The 16,257-nt window shown below is 36.0% G+C and overlaps 1 protein-coding gene across 4 annotated transcripts in view; it reads right to left on the reverse strand.

Annotated features, from left to right (window-relative positions):
* LOC103704916 (protein OPAQUE1) overlaps positions 1-16,257 on the reverse strand; it is a 52,518-nt gene that overhangs the window by 17,386 nt on the left and 18,875 nt on the right. For all 4 annotated transcript variants that reach the window (XR_603694.4, XM_008788425.4, XM_026803784.2 and 1 more), the window contains 5 exons: positions 12,515-12,575; positions 8,686-8,863; positions 7,729-7,934; positions 5,009-5,128; positions 1,573-1,671 (listed from right to left, as the gene is read on the reverse strand). Coding sequence is in view for 3 of the 4 variants with exons in the window: in XM_008788425.4 (XP_008786647.2) it covers positions 1,573-1,671; positions 5,009-5,128; positions 7,729-7,934; positions 8,686-8,863; positions 12,515-12,575 (664 nt within the window). In the remaining variant the exon portion in view is untranslated. The remainder of the gene's footprint in view (positions 1-1,572; positions 1,672-5,008; positions 5,129-7,728; positions 7,935-8,685; positions 8,864-12,514; positions 12,576-16,257) is intronic.

Raw genomic sequence — 16,257 nt, forward strand, 5'->3', positions numbered from 1 at the left:
GATCAATACAAGGAATAAACACCAAGGGGGGAGCTCCCTAGATTTCAAAAGAATTAGATAGGCCCATATTTCCCTAAGTACCAGTTAATGCATCGCATTAGTGCTACAAAAGGGCTTGCATCCAACCACTAACTTCAGACTCAGTAAAACCCCAAAAACATGCCAATGATAAAAGGCAGAAAAAAACAAAAAATGAAAGCAAGTAAAGGTGGGGTTCCAACTTGTCAAGACAGCCAACAATTTTATGACTCAGCTAAGATATTGACAACGAGACCAAAAGATCAAAGTAAAACAAGTATAATGGTGAGAACAGATAGCTGCTTCAGCCCCTCACATCTATTAAAGAGAACCAACTGTATTTGGCATATAGATGTTAACAGAATTGGTTTTAAAAGCCCTAGTAATAGGAGAAAGAAATTCAGAATTCTATGATTTATAAGGATTCAAGTGCCGGGGCAGGTGGAGTGTCAGGCAGTGGTGTCAGCACCACATGTTATGCCGTGCCAAAATGGAAAAAAAATGCATCAATCAATAAACAAGAACTATGGGCTCCCCACTGAGCAGTACAGAGCCCTATCAACAAGTGCCATGAGCCAACCAAAAAGGGTCAATATAATATGCAGGGAATTATAGCACATAAATGCATCCCAATAGCACAATTAGCATGGTCCCGCACTTGACTCCTTGACTCAACACGTTTTTTAGCAAGAGACCAAGCTTAGAACCTTTTGCGATCTCACTTGGGATCTAATCGATCAAGATCATATATTAGACAATAAGAAACAAGAGAGGAACCAAACTTACAGTCAGAAGAGTCCATGCCCACCAACCCCCCGCCCATTTTACACACATCTTGGCATTTATAAAACATGAGTGTAGCTCATGCCATATTCTGCAATCTAGGATGCATTGATCAAGCATAGATATAATTGGTCTGCATAACACATGAGCATGACATTATGATATGGAGGGAGAATTCTCGATCTTCCATTTAATTCCCCAATCCAAATGCCATGATATACATAGCATATTCCAACTTGAACAATCCAACTCCATCCCAACATATATTTTTATCTTTACAAACTATTTGGAATTTTTTATTTTTCCGAAATCACATAGGCCTCACGTAAGCAAAAATATCTATTACTTTTTCTGTGTTTACTCATAGTCAGCCTTTCATAATACTAAACAAATTGGTAAGTTTACGGAAAGTGCATGTATCCTTTAAATTCATTGAGTATGTCCAACAGCTCTATTAAACATGTTTTACACGTATCTAGTCTAAGCTATCGGTATCTCGAAGAAGAGGAGGAAGACAAAGAAGGAATGCTTGCATGTTTCTCTAGAAATTTTGAAGCAGGTGTCACATCCAATTAATCAAATCATTCTACAGCTGTATGTTGTGTAATACCCTCAACTAACCATAAGTAATTAACTTAACCGAGTGCATGCTAGGTTGGAATATAAGCATGTAAAAGAGCAAAGAAAAATATTCATAGGAACCAATTAAAATAATTTGAACATGAAGCAATTATGAACACAAAACAAGATAGTCTGATGAAAAAAGTTCACCCGCAGCCTCTTCTCTAAAGTCAGGCGCCAAGTAAGATCTTCTAGTCTTTTCTCAAGTTTATTCTTTGCTTCACGTAGTGCACCAGCTTCATTTGCAGCCTACAGAATTTCAGAGAGAACTTAAAATTATCATCATCACAATAAGGAAACTAATGCAAAATGCAAGGCTGAATAAAACCATATCCATGTCATATAGGAAAAAATGAACCATAAAATAGCAATCTGTAATACATTAAGAGAAGAACTTGAGAGAAAATATGATTCCATGAAAACAGAGAAAAAAAAATTAAAAAGTAACTACAATCTGCACTTGACTATCAGAAAACTTCAGTGACATATGAACATGAGAACCGAATCTAATTTTTATATTCTTTAAGTGAATGTTAGCCTAGTCATAATGCCTAGGTATTCCAAGAAATGTCAGAAACAAATTACACGTAAATATTAAAATTACTTATGTCCTGCCATTACACTCCTTAAGAAAATAGTAGCATTTGATAAAATAGAGATAACTATAGTGAACAAGAAAGCTTAGTTTTCAAGACATACTGGAAAGATTTTCCTCACAAATTGTCCACCCTATGTCCACCCTAAACAGTTCATGTGTTATTGGACATAGTTTGACACAATGATCGCCAAACCGGTGCCGGTAGGTGTACCGATCGGCCACCGGACCGGTACCGAACCAGCCAAAAAGGTCACAGCGCGAGCGACACGCTATGGCAGATCGAATCGGACTCGGTGCCGGTTCGCACCGAGTCCTGGCCGAACCGGATGAAACCGGTCCAATTTGCTTTTATACCAATCGGTTTCGGCCCTACGGGGCCGAAACCGTTTTCTATGCTCGAACCAACCCGGTCAGAGACCGGACCGATTTGGTACGGGCTGAACCGGCCGGTTCAGCATTCCTTGATTTGACAGATTGCAAATCCCAAGTTAAGTTCATTTAAACTTAAAACAGTCCTCAGAAATTCCACTTAACTTGAAAAAAAATTATACAGAAGTGAAGATGACAAGGATTGTTAATAGGGTATTGCATTCATCCCCAAGGCACATCTTAAGAGCCAAAGAGTCAAAAAGTCAAAACATAACATTTCCTATATAAAATACCCACACTAGATCACTAGTGAAAAAAATATGAAAGAATAACAGCTACAGATTGTTTAAAAGATATATATTATTATCGCTCAAATACTACAAAGTAGTAGTAATAATACAATAAAAACATCTTGGTTATATAAAAACATATGTTTATATTTGATCTGATTTTTATTATATCAATAGTATATCATCTGGATGGTTTTGAGAATCCCAAAAACTAGAAATATTCAAGGAAATAAAAGGTTGGAGACAATTGTTAATATGTTGTATGCCATGAAACTTGTGGGAACTCAAATGATACCATAGCAACGAGACAAGAAGTAAAACAAGTATGCAAGGTCTAGACTAAAGAATCTGAAGAATATCAAAAATGTTCCAAGAATTAAAACCAATAAAATAAATGTCTTCTCAAAATCGAGTGGGCAATTACCATGATAATGAAAGGCAAAACTTAGATTGAGTACTCTTGATGCTCTAAATTTACTGATCATAACTTTGCTTGCCAGGAAAATGAGATAGCAAGAATTTGCATATCAAGTACTTAGTCATAACACGTGAAGACTCTCGGGAAAAATCAAGCAGAGGGTGGTTAGGGTTCGGTTGGGTGACTTTTATATAGTATTAGTCCCCTTACACAATGTATATACAAATATCTATGTGCTTACTGGTTGTAGCATAGATACATATAAAAGGAGAGATTCTCAAAAGTAGCATGGTAGAATTTAGATGGCCTTCCAAAGAATTGTTAGTAATGGAAAGCCTTACAGATCTTGCACCAGAATAGCAATTAATTATATGGAAAATATCATGCATCATAGTCGACGAGCAACACCAAAAGAAGCAGATTGCATAACACAAACAGGAGCTATGCTGCTAGAACTTACAACCCTAATCATGATAAACTAATCATAAAATTATGGATAATGATTACCAATTAATCAAAATTTATTCAAAACATATCATTTTAGGTTTGATGATAGTAACATGAACATCTATCAATATTCAAACTACTCATAGCCACAATCATATGGTTGATGGGAATACTGAAGTAGTTATCTTTTCGTAAGTCCCCAGTACTGCAATAAACCTCTCATAGGCTGTTAAAGGCATATTCTCTAGTATTAGCAAGCAAAAACTAGAACCCCCCCACCCCCCAACACAACCCAACTTAAAAATTAAATCTGTAATACAAAATAAAACACATTAAAGACAATTCAACATTCAAAAAAATTATATATAAATCAATGAACAAAAAATTGAATGTGACAAGAAAAAAGAATTCAGAAGAGATCATATGCAATCAGACATAAGTCTGCAAAGATTAAATGATGCCCCCACTAAAAAAAAACCTTCAATGTAATGCCTTGATCATGGGAAAGAAATACCAAGTAATTTGTATCAAAGTATCTTCTTTTGTTTTGCAATAGAAAATCAATGTATCTTCTTAAGAACCCTTTATGAGGGCTTAAATGATTGATGAATGCACATTTCAGAATTCCCATGGAGCTTCTACTTCCTGCCATATTCATCAGAATACACTAATACAGTATCATGGGCTTCTTCTTAGTGCATCAGCTACAACTCTGCACTTCCCTGCCTTAAGTATGATAAAGGAAGAATGTCCACTTTCACAGTTTTCCATTCCAACTTCTCTTGAGATTGGTTGAAACTTGGTGCTTGATGGTCCCAATACACTCCAATATTTCTCAGGGCTCTTACCATCAAGAACAATTTCTGATCATACACTAAATCATATTGCTGGACATTGTCCAAGTTCAAGCTCCACCTCATGGGAGAGAGCCCTTCTCATGTCTCCTTATTCAAACTCACTCTTATTGCCACTGTTCTTCCATCCACAGAGGAAACACAATTTTCCTTAAAAAACGCTAAGAAAAATCTAGTAAGGAAATATAAACATAAGGTGGAGCAATGCCTCTCCTTTTAGTAGCTTAAAGCATGCTATGTTGTGTCATTCCTTCCTCCAAAGCCACACGCAATGCTATCCCCCTCATATTTCATACTAAATGTTGAACTTTTCACATTTATCATATCATCCATCCTGGCACCTTCAAATCTACCTCACTCTTTGTGAGAAAACAGGTGCTGATAAATATCAGCACTTCAGGAGTTATTCTAATAATATGGGAGTCCCCTTTTACTTTCCCTATTATCTCGTACAAAAAACTGTACATACATATATACAAAATATGCACTTGTAAAAATACGGTTGTAACATATGCATACATCTATAACTTAAATTTGTAGCAACAAATTTCTGCCCTTATTAGCAATTGAAAGTAACTTCTGAATCACTAGAATTGTCAGAAATTCATACCAATTTAAGCTTCCGAAGTTCTCTTCTTGCCAGTTTCTGTCTCCAAGCACATTGTAAAGATACTGCAGCACAACGGCATTGCCGGAAAACCATGCATGCCTTCCACATTCTCCACCATGACTATATCATACAAAAGAAATCAACAAGTTCATCAGACCACAGGCATGCACAAGCACGCACACAAAAAGGAAAAGAAAACAGAAGGACTTTTAGCAACAGTTGATGCAATTGCTACAACAAACATGAAACTAACAATGGAAGATAGAGATCCTATATATATATATATATATATATATATATATATATATATATATATATCTGTGTGTGTGTGTGTGTGTGTGTAATGTATATATATGTATATATAATGTATACACACACACACACACAGTGGCTGATGCCAAGGGCAATTTGAAAGGCAATTGATGAAACCAGTTTCATTAACTTGCGCAAACAGCTAGAAGGCTCATTGGGATTCATATTAGTTTCATCAACTAATTGTAAATCAAGAAAGAAAACCCATATACAAAGAAAAAAATCCAAAAATTCGGATTACAAAGCAAGAAGATCAACAGTACCAATTTCCAATGCATGAGAAAAGTTAAACTTTTCACCATGAAAACACAATTAAGGAAGTGACATGTTGAATTACAAGTAATAACAGATTTTGAACTGGTTCGGATATAGAATTATCATTGGTACTCGTTAATTAATTACCATATAAGTGTCCTCGTTACAACAATCGTGATTCCACGAATGACAAGTTTTAAAATAAGCTTTTAATATCATAAAGCACCATGTCTTTGCCTCCCTCCACATCGTCACTTCTTTTACGAGTAAAAAAAGTTAAAATTGACTGAGTTACAAGCATTATCAACCAAAATATGGTCCCAAAATCTTTTTCTCATAACAAGCTATATTAACTGCAATCCTTAAAAGATATATGTGTAGTCATTGCATTTGCAAGTAAAGGTCCTCAAATAACATATGCAAGAGGCAAATTCCAAGAAAATTAGCACCATTACCTACCATTTGTCATGTGAGGTTAAGGAACCCTCATTTTAGTTCTGACAGCAAACAAAAACAACTGCGACATCTCACCAGACAAAAAGAACCAACAACATTTCTAAAGTTGAACTTCACTATATATGTGGCACATCATCAACATGAGACATGCTTTGCACATAAGATTTATCTAACATATACTCAAAGAAAAGTTAAAAAGATAAAAACATACAAATAAAAAATTTATTTATGAAGCCAGGATTTTGATTATTTGATTTTTATACATTCAAATCTGTTTAAACAGGAATTGGTTAGTATTCTAGAAGAGGTGGAGGGGTATTTTCGGAAGAAAAAATAACAGGTGGGGTCAGAATGGAATATTCAAATCCAAAACTCCTGTTTATATATAGCATAAATAAGCAAAAGGCAGGAGCTGATTTACTTTCAAGCAAATGCTGTCAATGAACATAGTAAATGATATAGCATTAAATGTTAAAAAAGTGCAAAGCTACCCTTTTCACGAATTAAAAAAAAAACCATAACTTCAAGGTGCCACTTTAAGCAAGGCTAAGAAACTTGCTTTTGTTCCTGGTTGTGACCAGACAAAATGTGTATCACTTTTGACAATTTCAGTAGTTTCAGTGATCAACATTCTAAAAAGGAAAAAAATTCAAAAGAATAAAAAAATATTAATTCAAATCATAAAAAGATTAAACTAAAACAAAAAAAATGTGAAGAACAGTTGGAATTAACAATTGCTACCTACATGCCTACGATAATTAAACTTTAGGATAACCAATCTTATGGTCAAAAATTTTCTTTACTCTAGCTTTGTAATGCTTTTAAAATCTTCACATCCAAATTTAATACATAAAATGCTCCAAGACAATTACAAATATAAATTAATGACCAAAGAATTAGAATTTATAGCCCCATAGACTTAACGTGGGCCCATAATTTAGCTTCCAGCTAAACTCCAAAACCAGCCCCAGTTTCAAATTGATTGTAGCCAAAACTGAAACTTCCAATTTCATCTTTGGTGTTTAAAATGTCAAACAGCAAGCAACCCATATTAGAAGACAAAGCAAGGTGTTCAGACCGCCTGATCGGAGAAACTTACAAGTAAGAGTTGCAAACATGGGAGGGCTCATGCATCATATCTGGGATGACATGTTATTAAATTTTGGAACTACTAAGGCTCATCTACCAAAGAACCAATTGTACAAAATCAGAACATACATCAGGCTAATTGTCATTTAACAGGTTCATAATATGTAATCAAACTACAAGTGTGAACCAAACCTGTCAAATTTAAAACCTATATTTACGTAAAAACTTATCTAGTATCAGTATCAGAGTTCCAATATATGGCATCTTAACTAGTAAACTGCTTTACTCTACACAGGTCATATAATCTAATAAAAAATGAAACAAAGAAATGGTAGCATCAATGACAATTTGCAACATAATGTAGATAACCCCTATTGAGAACATAACTTGTGAAACCTATATAGAAATGCCAATACATGTCACCTTCATGCATAAAGGATTGATGCGAATCAGCTAGTGACTTAAAATATGGAAAACAATGATAGACTGTGGAAAAAGAACCTTCATAGGGATCAAAAGTTGAGACTACACACACACACATACACACACTTATAAATATGAAAAATAATAAAGGGAAAGCACAAGTTTCATTTAGCAAGCAAGAAAACCTGGATCAGCATGGCAGCTCTGTGCTCCTTTATGCGGATGAATCTTTGGCGAACGAGAAAACCTCGAATACCAGACTGAATAACAACAGCTGCTGAGTAAACCTGCAAGAAGGCATGGCGTAACAGCCATCTTCTTCCATGTCTTTGAATTAACACAGCTGCTGCTATTTGTCTTTTAATTTCATATATACTTCGTGCCAAACAGCCTGCAGAAAAGAGCAGAAAGTTTTAAAGCAAGGGTAATAAAATCATGTCACAACAAGTCATATGAACATCATTCACTCAGAAATCACTTCATCCAAAAGAAAAGGAACATATCAGCAATATTAGAAATACGACTACTAGGATTATGCTTTCATATCCACCAGCTCTTCCAAAAACAACTAAGGACAGCTGCAAAGCAAAACATTACCATAGAACATACGACAAGCACTTGAAAAAACAAATATGCCAACAAAATAATAAAAAGCTCCGGATAAACTCGATAAACTATATTTGAAAAAGAAAATATAGTTTTTTGTTAACACTAAGAATTATGTTTCCTCAACATATCTGCACTATTAGCTCTCTACGTTATTTTCCAGCATAGAAATGGCAAGTAGAAAAATTATGCGAAGGAAAAGTCACATTGATCACTAAAACTTTGAACCGTTCTTTTACCTGATAGATCTGAAAAACCACAATACACAGTTGCCCCTGCATACAGCTTGACATCCCGCTAGCACAAAATAGACTGTTAAAACTTACAAAATTTAAATCACACAAGATGCACTAATATGACATAATATTAGCCATCTACGAGTTTACCATTCGATTGGCATTACAAGACAGTTTAGAACTGAAGAGCATAAGACAGTCAAATAAGATAGACATGTACAAGAATCTTTTGTGCACCATAAGTACTCTTATAGAGCTAATTAGAAGGCAAAATTGGAAAAACAGATGATAATAACATACCCTTGCAATATGCTTGGAGAGTAACTGCAGCCTCCCTAGTTGCAATAAATGCTTTGCGAGCAATAAATGTTCGGAAACAACCCTGAATAAACCTTGCAGCATTATTCAAAACCTCATTACGCCGAGAATCCAAAGCTGCAATCTGACCAGCCCTCAGGAAAACCTTAGTTCTGCCTAACTGCAAAAGTAAAACAGAATTTGGGACTAAATTACTAATAAGCTGGTAAATGAGTGCATAAATAAAATGCGATAATCCAGTTAGGATAACAACTAGAAACAAAAGATATTTGGAATGGCATTTTGCTGTCCTCTCACAGTCTTGCCTAACTATAATTATTGCTGCAATCCCATCAAATGTCAAATCCTTCTGTTTTGCCAATCATTCAAAGAATAGCTTCTCTGATTAATTTATAGGATTTCTCGCATCAATAAACTAGTTAATATCATACTTGTACAGCTTCCTATAAAGCATTTTCAGACTTGGTTTTCTCTTTGAATTTCTTATACATCTAACAAGATTTACGAGTTTCTATGATGCAGAAAACTTATTGTTTAGTCTTTAGTTAATGATTTATTTTGACTCAGTCTCATAGAGCTATAATGCACTCTTCTTTTCCCTACTCATAGTCATATGTACCTCTCATAACCTCATAATCATCAAGCCTTCCCAACTATTCGCAGTCAGTTTTATGCATCTTCATTTGCCAAGTATTACAATTTAGGTCCATCTCTAATGTTATTCCAAGTTTCTCCAACGCCCTAACATTTCACACTTATCAAGTTTGTATCCACTTCATAGTCACTGATATGCTTCCTTCATCATTTGTCAAACTATCATGAACCCTTCACGTTACTCATATATAAATACAAATCAAAAAAGGTGGTCAATGTCCAATACAACTTAAAAGCAACAACTTCAAATTTGGACCGCCCAACTTCAATTATTTCTGCAATTCCCATTGGAAGTCAAATCTTTCTGTTTTGTCCATTAGTCAACTTCTATAATTAACGTATAGGACTTCTCACATCAATAAATTAGTTCTCACAAAGTTTATGTGTTGCAATAGTGGAGTTCATGCAAGTTTGTAACAGACTTGTTTGCAACATTCTTGCAAGGTTGTAAGAGTTTTCACAAAATTTGTGCATTCTGATAGTGGAGGTCATGCATGTTCATAACTGACTTGTTTGCAACATTCTTGCAATATTTTAAGAGAGTTAAAAGGCAAGCAAATTAAAAAGTTTCAGGTCTACTTCCATTTCACTGAGATTGATAAGGAAAAATTCAGTGTTCATTGAGTCAAAGAACAATATCGAAGAAGTAAAAGGTGAATATGTTAAAAGGCAATTCTGGCATTGAGGGCACACAAGCACATCAGGAGAAAAACGAAAGGGCAGCTTTGACTTGTAGAACTTGGGACAACATGGATGTACAAAGTTCAACCGATAAGCTTTATTAGCAAGTCATGTAACGAGCAGTTATCACTATGGTGTCCGAAATTTTTATTGAAGAAATTCATCAAATCTAATCATTGCAGTCAATAGAATGCTCACCTTTTCAATGATTGAAAAGAGAAAAAGATAACTTATTTACATATGTAGCTTCACGAATAGCGAAGTTTAGCTTTTAAATTATAGTACTTGCTGACATTAAGTATCTTTTCAAATTATTGACTTCCTTATTAATCTTTTTCTTCGATATTATTTCCTTGTTAATCTTTAAAATTAAAATAAATAAATCATATAAAGAGCAAAGGATATGAAAAAGGGTTTTTGCATATATATACACTCTTGCAAACATGGCTTATGGTATATTTGCCTTCCTTAAGTCACTATTTACATATATACCACCCAAATCACCTTGTTTTTACATCGATGCCCCTCCGTTTGATTTTTAGCTAATGATGTTAATAAATAATCATTTTGACCAAGATCCGCCGTACCGGTACCAGTCGGCGTACCGATGGCGGGCCAGACCGGTACGGTACCGGTTCGTACCGGCCGGTACCATACGGGCCCAATACGGCGAGCCAGGTTTTGGGTTCTTTTTTTTTAAGTGTTGTCTCTGTTGGATCTTAAATTAAATAAAGTTTGATGTTTTTTTATTGCTTTTTTTATGATTTTTGATGTTTCTATGTTTAAATTTAGAGTTGAAACATAGATGATGCATGTTATTACTTCCTCCCATTCCAAATGATAAAATGATACACATCAAATATCTTCAAATTAAGATACAATCATTTACATGCATTTAAAGCACTCTCGGATATCTAAAATCGGAACGAGTGCCAATGGCTCTCATAGATATCCGAATCATATGCATAGTCAGAAGGAGGCAGATCAACTCAATCAGAAGGAACGCGCGCCAGGTTATAAGAACTGTAGGATCTCTCGCTCACGCTCTGGCTCTGAGAGGTGTCCTTTAATTGGATAGGGGGGTATCCAAATATGGCGGAAGCAAAATCGGATGCACCATATCCATATTCATCAGGCTGAGGCTGTGGATAATAGAATATGTGTCCGTATACGAGCTCATCTGCAGCTGTATTCTGTCTTCCTGAACGACCTCGAGGAGCCCGTCTTCTATATCCAATAATATCCTCACGGAATCTATCAGGTGATCGATCGTGGTCCGTATCCTATGTAGCACCCGTAAATTGGGAATCACCGGTGAAATGAAGACCACACTCCGGTTGTGTCTCATAAGTACCATATTGTCCTCCGCTCCCTCCATGGCTAGAAGATCCATCACCACCAGAACCTTCATCGATGCTGGTCCAAGTCTCCTCCTCGACACTTTCCATTGGGAAGGACCTCCTGAAATTGTGGGCTATCACTCAAATCTTCCCTTCTCTGGTTACCCCTTAGAGGCTCGCTGGATTTATGATTTTCCTGGATGCTCTCGTTCGATTTTTATAGCCGAACGAGTGAGAAATCAGAGGAGCAGGACGAGTGCCGTCTTCATCGCCTGCTGTCTCCTTTCGGCCATCATATTTAAAAAAAGAAGTGGCTGTTGTCGGCCACTTTTTTTTTCAAAAGAATGAGAAGTGGCCGAGGCCACTTCCTTTTTTCAAAACAAAGAGAAGTGGCCTCTCAGCAACTTCTTTTTTTCAAAAGAAAGAAGAGGCCTCTCGGCACCGTGGCCGAAAGGCCACAACATTTTTAAAAAATTAAGTGGACGACACGGCCACTTATTTCTGCAATCACGCACGGTGCGTGGTTTCTGAAACCACAGCGCGAGACGCTGTGGTTGTTTTGAAAAAAATTGACGTACCGGTGCGACCGGCCAGTACGATGCCGATACCGAACGGTACGGACAACGTACCGGCCGTTACCGACCGGTATGGACAACGTACCGGTCGGCTCTCCTAAAAAAACCATCTGGTACCGGATTCCACGTGGATTCGGTACCGGTCTAGGGCCGGACCGGTTCATACCGACCGGTACGACAAACCATGGTTTTGAGTACCATTTGAGAATATTATCCTTTTACGTTAATACGTCTGAAAAAATTTAGCATTTAGTTTGCAATGCAAAGAACTTAACTTTTAGATACATTTTTCAGGGGTGTTAATGCAAAAGGTTAATAAGGTCTTATACTCAAAAAAGTTCATCTAAAAATCTAATGGGAGGGGTATCCGTTCAAAAAACAAGATGATTTGAGAGGTATATATACAAATAATAATTTTCAGAGGGTAAATATAAAGCAAGCTATATTTGCATGGGTATATTTGCAGAAAGCCCTAAGAAAAAGGAAAGACTTTGTCAATCTGATCACAAGATATGCAAACAAAACTATTGAAAATATTTTCATGACAGTGCAGCAGAACACCTGAAAGTTGTCGAGCTTCATCTTTTGGAGGATTCTCTCGGTCAGAACTTTTTCGTCGTAACTGCCAAACAAATAAGACTGAATGATTTTAGAACATAAAAATGCAAAATCTGGAAAAACCACAAAATTCCAAAAGGATGATATAGACCATTAGTCTCTGAGTGGCAATCCCACCAAAATATGGCATACACAAGCATAAGCACTATAGAGGGTACCAATAGGAACCGTCAGCTAAAAAAATCTGCCTAGAACATTAAAAGAAAACAGTGGAAAGCCTACAGTTTGAATAATTCATCAGCGAATGCACAAATAGTTAAGGGGATACCAGAATTATATTTTGGCCATAGGAGGGTTCATCCTTTGCATGATCTTAGGACCTTACCCTCAATTAAAAAGTTTAAAGAACTTGAGCAATAATGACCTTGCCATTCACACTTGACTGGTAACTTGAGCACAACATTTAACAACTAGGCCTTACATAAACCACTAAAGGTGTGCTCTAGGTTCAAGAGAAAGATGACAGACAAGGTTCATATGCAGTTTAAGGAGTACAGCATGAGTATTGCACAAGCTTGGGGCTACAAGAATGGCCGTCTACAACACATTCCAACCCACCTATCATTTGCACCAACCACCACCCCAACTTCCCCCCTCCAAAAAAAAAAAAACAATACCCACATATACAAGTACTGATATACTCTATGGCACTGATTTAAAATGTAGTATATGCCATTGCAAATGCAGAAGCATTCCCCTGATCATACCGCATTATGCATTCAAAAAGAGTAAGCACTATGCAGAAGCATATGCAGCAGGATCAGCATTATGTTGCTGTATATGCAGCTGCTCATCGTTGTATGGTATCACATGTTGGCCTTCTAGCATTTCACAACCACATATTTGGCCCATGGTCATGCAGGTCCTTGCAAAGAGCCCAGGTTCAAGCAGATGGTTGGGTTGGATATGGATTTTAGGTGGGCAGGATATGTGTGTAACCATAATATCAATATGTTAATTGCAATTCATTAGGAATCAAATACTAAGTAGTAAGCACTAATTTTAAATGCTATTGTTATTAATATTACTAGTATTTATCAAAAGATTGCCATTGGTGTTCTATTTAATAAATTTTATTTAGTTTTCAAGTCCTAAAGAAATACTAACTACATGAGCACCCATATATGCATCCCACATACCACATAGGTTCTATGCAGTCGGCCTGGATGCTGCAGTAGCCATTTAAAACACTGCTCGATGGCTTGAATGTATGCCATATTACCTAGTGGATGCCAACATCTTGGTGATAAGATTAAACTATATCAGGTAGAAGCTAAAGTAAAACATAAATCAACCAAAAAAATAAAAAAAAAAAAGGTTTCTTGTAAGGACCTGTAGTTACAATTACAGTCAATAAAAATAACCACTAAATTTAGCTAAACAGATTTTTTAGAATCCAAAAGCGAAAACAAATTATCAACAACATAATAGTAATGCATTCTATGAACATCATAATTGATCAAAAATTTTTAAGGAATTCAAGGATTGGAGTTTCAGTCAGAACCCATCAGTTTCAACCAAAACAGCAGATAGTTTTGGTTTTGGCTTGAAACAGGACCAATTTAGCTGGTTTCAGCATTTTGGGCTGAAACTGCAGAAACTATCTCAAAATGGACTTCAATTTGCTGATTTGGACCAGATGTTTGACAATAACAATCCATCAAATGAATGGACTAGAACAAACGAGAATAAGTTAATGGATGAAAGAGATAATGAGTAGTTTTATAAGGCATCACAAGAGAGCACTAGCCAAGCTAAAGATGGTGAGCTAGTGTCATGTGACATAAGACTTGAAAATTAGTTTGACTAGAATATGCAAAAGAGGATAGCTCTGTTGTTGGTGATAGTCATGATGATGATGCAGCAGCTGAAGGGTCTGATGCAAGAGATGGTGCTCATACATTTGACCTTGGCATTGGTGACCCTCACTTGCTGGCTCAAGAGACACATGGATAAAAAGAGCATCCGTTTTAACACTCGAGGCAACTGTGCACAAACGGATGATACATATGTAGGTCATTTGAGAAACCAAGATATATTCAGTCATAGTCAGGTTAACCTAGAGCTAGACTAATTCTGAGTCAAACTGTTCAAACACAGCCCTCACAAGACATACATTTCTGATACTTTTGCAACTTGAAGAGGACAGCCACAACATTTCTAACAAAAGAATTGCTTACCCATGATGATATGATGACATCTTTGAACATGGTGGTGACCTATCTCATTATCATCTTCATCACCATAAGTACTCCCACTAACCATGATGGAGGTGATAACCATTGTTATTTGCATTACCTACTTCACAACAGCAAGTGATATTGAATGGGTACATGAAATTAATTTAATGCTCTTGTCTACTAAGATTGATCATTTTTATGATTAAACAGGCTCTATTTGACCCTGATCCTCAATAAACTGGTACACCCCTTTAATAATTTAATATGTTTAGCTTTAGTACAGTTTAGTTCAGCCTAACACTACAAGTCTACAACTATGCAAATTATGATCCTAGATAACTCAACTTCCAATAAAATGATGTAAAATAACATGTCAAATCCTATCACTTTGTCTTAATTTTATTTTATTTTTTGACTTTTTTTACCGAAACTCAAAGCAAATTTGTTATAACTGTCAAAACCAAAACTCTACCCAAGGAAATAAATATCAAACTTCCAGAACCAAGTTTTAGAACCTCGGTGAGGACCAAGTCCAAATAGTGAGTTAGAAAAAGAAATACATGGTAAAATCATAAAATGATGAGTCTATAATCAAAGAATTCTTGTAGTGAAAGAAAAAGAGATGGCATGCTACACCAAAAATATTTTATTGCACAAACACAATATTAACAATAAAATTAATTTATGGTTTCACAGAGCCTTCACCATGAGGTATAGATAACATTATATTAGCTCCATATAGTAACCAATTTCTCAACGTAATAGTGTTGAATAATTAGGCACAAATAGTTATAAGCTATCACCAACAATGCATCATTATCTCCAACAATCAGAAAGCATTCCATGTGGAGTCACATGGTAGGTCGCACCAAAACAAACCAAATTGATGCCTACATTGACTATTAAGAATTTAATTACCATAGAGACCAAGTCTTCTTCCACAGTATTAATCTCATCCTTTGGATGTGTTCCTTTGTGATAACAACACTACCTTGTCAAATGCCTATTCATGCAGGGTGCCACAGGATCATAGCCTGAAAAGCTTAATCTTAAGCTATCGGGCTGTAAGTCCATGACAGGTGGCATCAGAGTCAGGTCGGGTGGGGGAGAATTGTCCCAAGGGTGCCAAATGGGTTTATAAGCCAGGGACAGTCCTCCACCCCATAGCTTAAGGTTAAGCCTTTTGGCTGACTCTATGACAAAGGACCCTCTTCTTTTCGTACTTAAAATGATGAAATCCTTCTTGCATTCTAAAAACTTATTTTCCAAATTATGTTCTTTTTCAACTGAACATTTGATATTGGATTGTCCATGTTATGCTACTTCCAACTTTTGTTGATTCGTAGGAACATCTCTTTTACAAGCCTAGATGTGCTGAATTAGTTGATTCGCTGACAAAGTTTCTCCTATATTTCAGTTTTCTTTGGTAATTCATCCAACGAGGAAGTTCATTTATGATATTCAGAACTTATTTTAACCTCAATTGACTCCACATCCCGGCAATAT

Source organism: Phoenix dactylifera, chromosome 8, assembly GCF_009389715.1.
Source record: "Phoenix dactylifera cultivar Barhee BC4 chromosome 8, palm_55x_up_171113_PBpolish2nd_filt_p, whole genome shotgun sequence".
In the NCBI taxonomy this organism is placed as follows: Eukaryota; Viridiplantae; Streptophyta; class Magnoliopsida; order Arecales; family Arecaceae; genus Phoenix; species Phoenix dactylifera.